The sequence below is a fragment of the Acyrthosiphon pisum genome, unplaced genomic scaffold (genome assembly GCF_005508785.2).
Source record: "Acyrthosiphon pisum isolate AL4f unplaced genomic scaffold, pea_aphid_22Mar2018_4r6ur Scaffold_20984;HRSCAF=22704, whole genome shotgun sequence".
NCBI classification, from domain to species: domain Eukaryota; kingdom Metazoa; phylum Arthropoda; class Insecta; order Hemiptera; family Aphididae; genus Acyrthosiphon; species Acyrthosiphon pisum.
Window position 1 is genome coordinate 1 of NW_021770400.1, and position 1,365 is coordinate 1,365.

At 24.1% G+C, this 1,365-nt stretch overlaps 1 protein-coding gene across 1 annotated transcript; it reads left to right on the top strand.

Moving 5' to 3' along the window:
* The first annotated feature begins 39 nt into the window (after positions 1-39).
* LOC100569967 (phosphoribosylamine--glycine ligase-like) lies at positions 40-1,041 on the top strand. The gene is made up of 2 exons (XM_029492190.1): positions 40-183; positions 913-1,041. Exons 1-2 carry the CDS (start codon positions 109-111, stop codon positions 1,006-1,008), a joined length of 171 nt encoding a protein of 56 aa, XP_029348050.1. The 5' UTR covers positions 40-108; the 3' UTR covers positions 1,009-1,041.
* Positions 1,042-1,365: the final 324 nt, after the last annotated feature.

Genomic DNA, 1,365 nt, shown 5'->3' on the forward strand with positions numbered 1-1,365 from the left:
TGATTCATATAATATTAATTTATATGCTACATATATATATTTTTATTGAAAATGTCAATAGATTTTTCATTCATTTAACAGAAGCTATTTATTTTTATAGATTTTGTAATGGCTAGTGTACTTGTGGTTGGTGGTGGAGGTCGAGAACATGCAATTGCCTGGAAACTAACACTTTCTTCAAAAGTAAGAATAATTTATTATTTTTTTTTTATTTTTTTCACAAACACATACACAATCCGTACAATTTTGTACAATAAGCATCTATGATATGGACTTAAAAAACGTGGATTTCTTGAATAAGATGCCACCCATTAGTGACACTTGGCTTGGTGTTAAAGAATAATTTAAATTTAAAATTATAATATTAAATTAAGTCAATATTTTCTTATTTTAAATATTCATTCCCAATAATTGATTTTTATACTTAGTTTAGTGTATTTATTCATGCCTATTAAATATAATTTTGGATGTTCACTCGATAATTTATATTAACATGCAGGTACAAAAATTTACAATAGGTAGTTAAGATAATATTATAAGCTACATAAAAATGTGATTGACTAAAATGTAAGGGAATAATTTTGGGCTACTAAATCAGTTGATTTATTAAATGTTTTTTATGATTGTCAACGCAATACGGCATAAATTATTCGATTTTTTATTCAACTGCATAAGTGTCTAAATACCTACATAATTCTGCCAGGCCCAACATATTATGCTAAATATAATATATTCTTCTTATCTAATGAATAATTTAATATTGTTAATGTTATGAATGTTGTAGGCATTAGAATTAGACCCATGTAAGTATTTGATATTTATGGTTTTTAGAACCCCCTTGTCATTGTATTGTAATATTTAGAAAGTAAGATAGGTAGTTAATATTATTTTAATACATTTTTCTTTTTACAGGTGAATAAAATTTATATTACACCAAACAACATTGGAGCTGCATTATTGCCTCAAATTGAATTTGTAGATTTGGATGTCAACAATTTTGAAGTATGAAGATAAAAAATATCATTATTATATTTTTATTACAAATAATAATTAATATCAACTGATACTGTATTTTAACATACCTAGATTAGGAAGTTACCGTTTTAAATTCTATATTAATTTTAATTCTATACTTTAAATATATTTTTTGATATTACTTAGTTCTTGAACTAAAACTTGCAATGCATTAATCTTTGATGACAAATCAAACAAACCAAATTATTCTCATTTCACAAACTTGTGCATGATAAAACTTGTAATTTGTATTCAACAAACCTGAACCGAAATAAACTATTCATATTATATACCAAGCCCAAACCGCAATAAATTCAAAACAATTCTATAAACTTTAAAAATATAAAATTA

Coding starts and splice junctions, on each gene's coding strand:
- LOC100569967 (XM_029492190.1), top strand. CDS start 109: ATGGCTAGTGTACTTGTGGTTGGTGGTGGAGGTCGAGAACATGCAATT. Junction 184..912: donor AACTAACACTTTCTTCAAAA/GTAAGAATAATT, acceptor TTCTTTTTACAG/GTGAATAAAATTTATATTAC.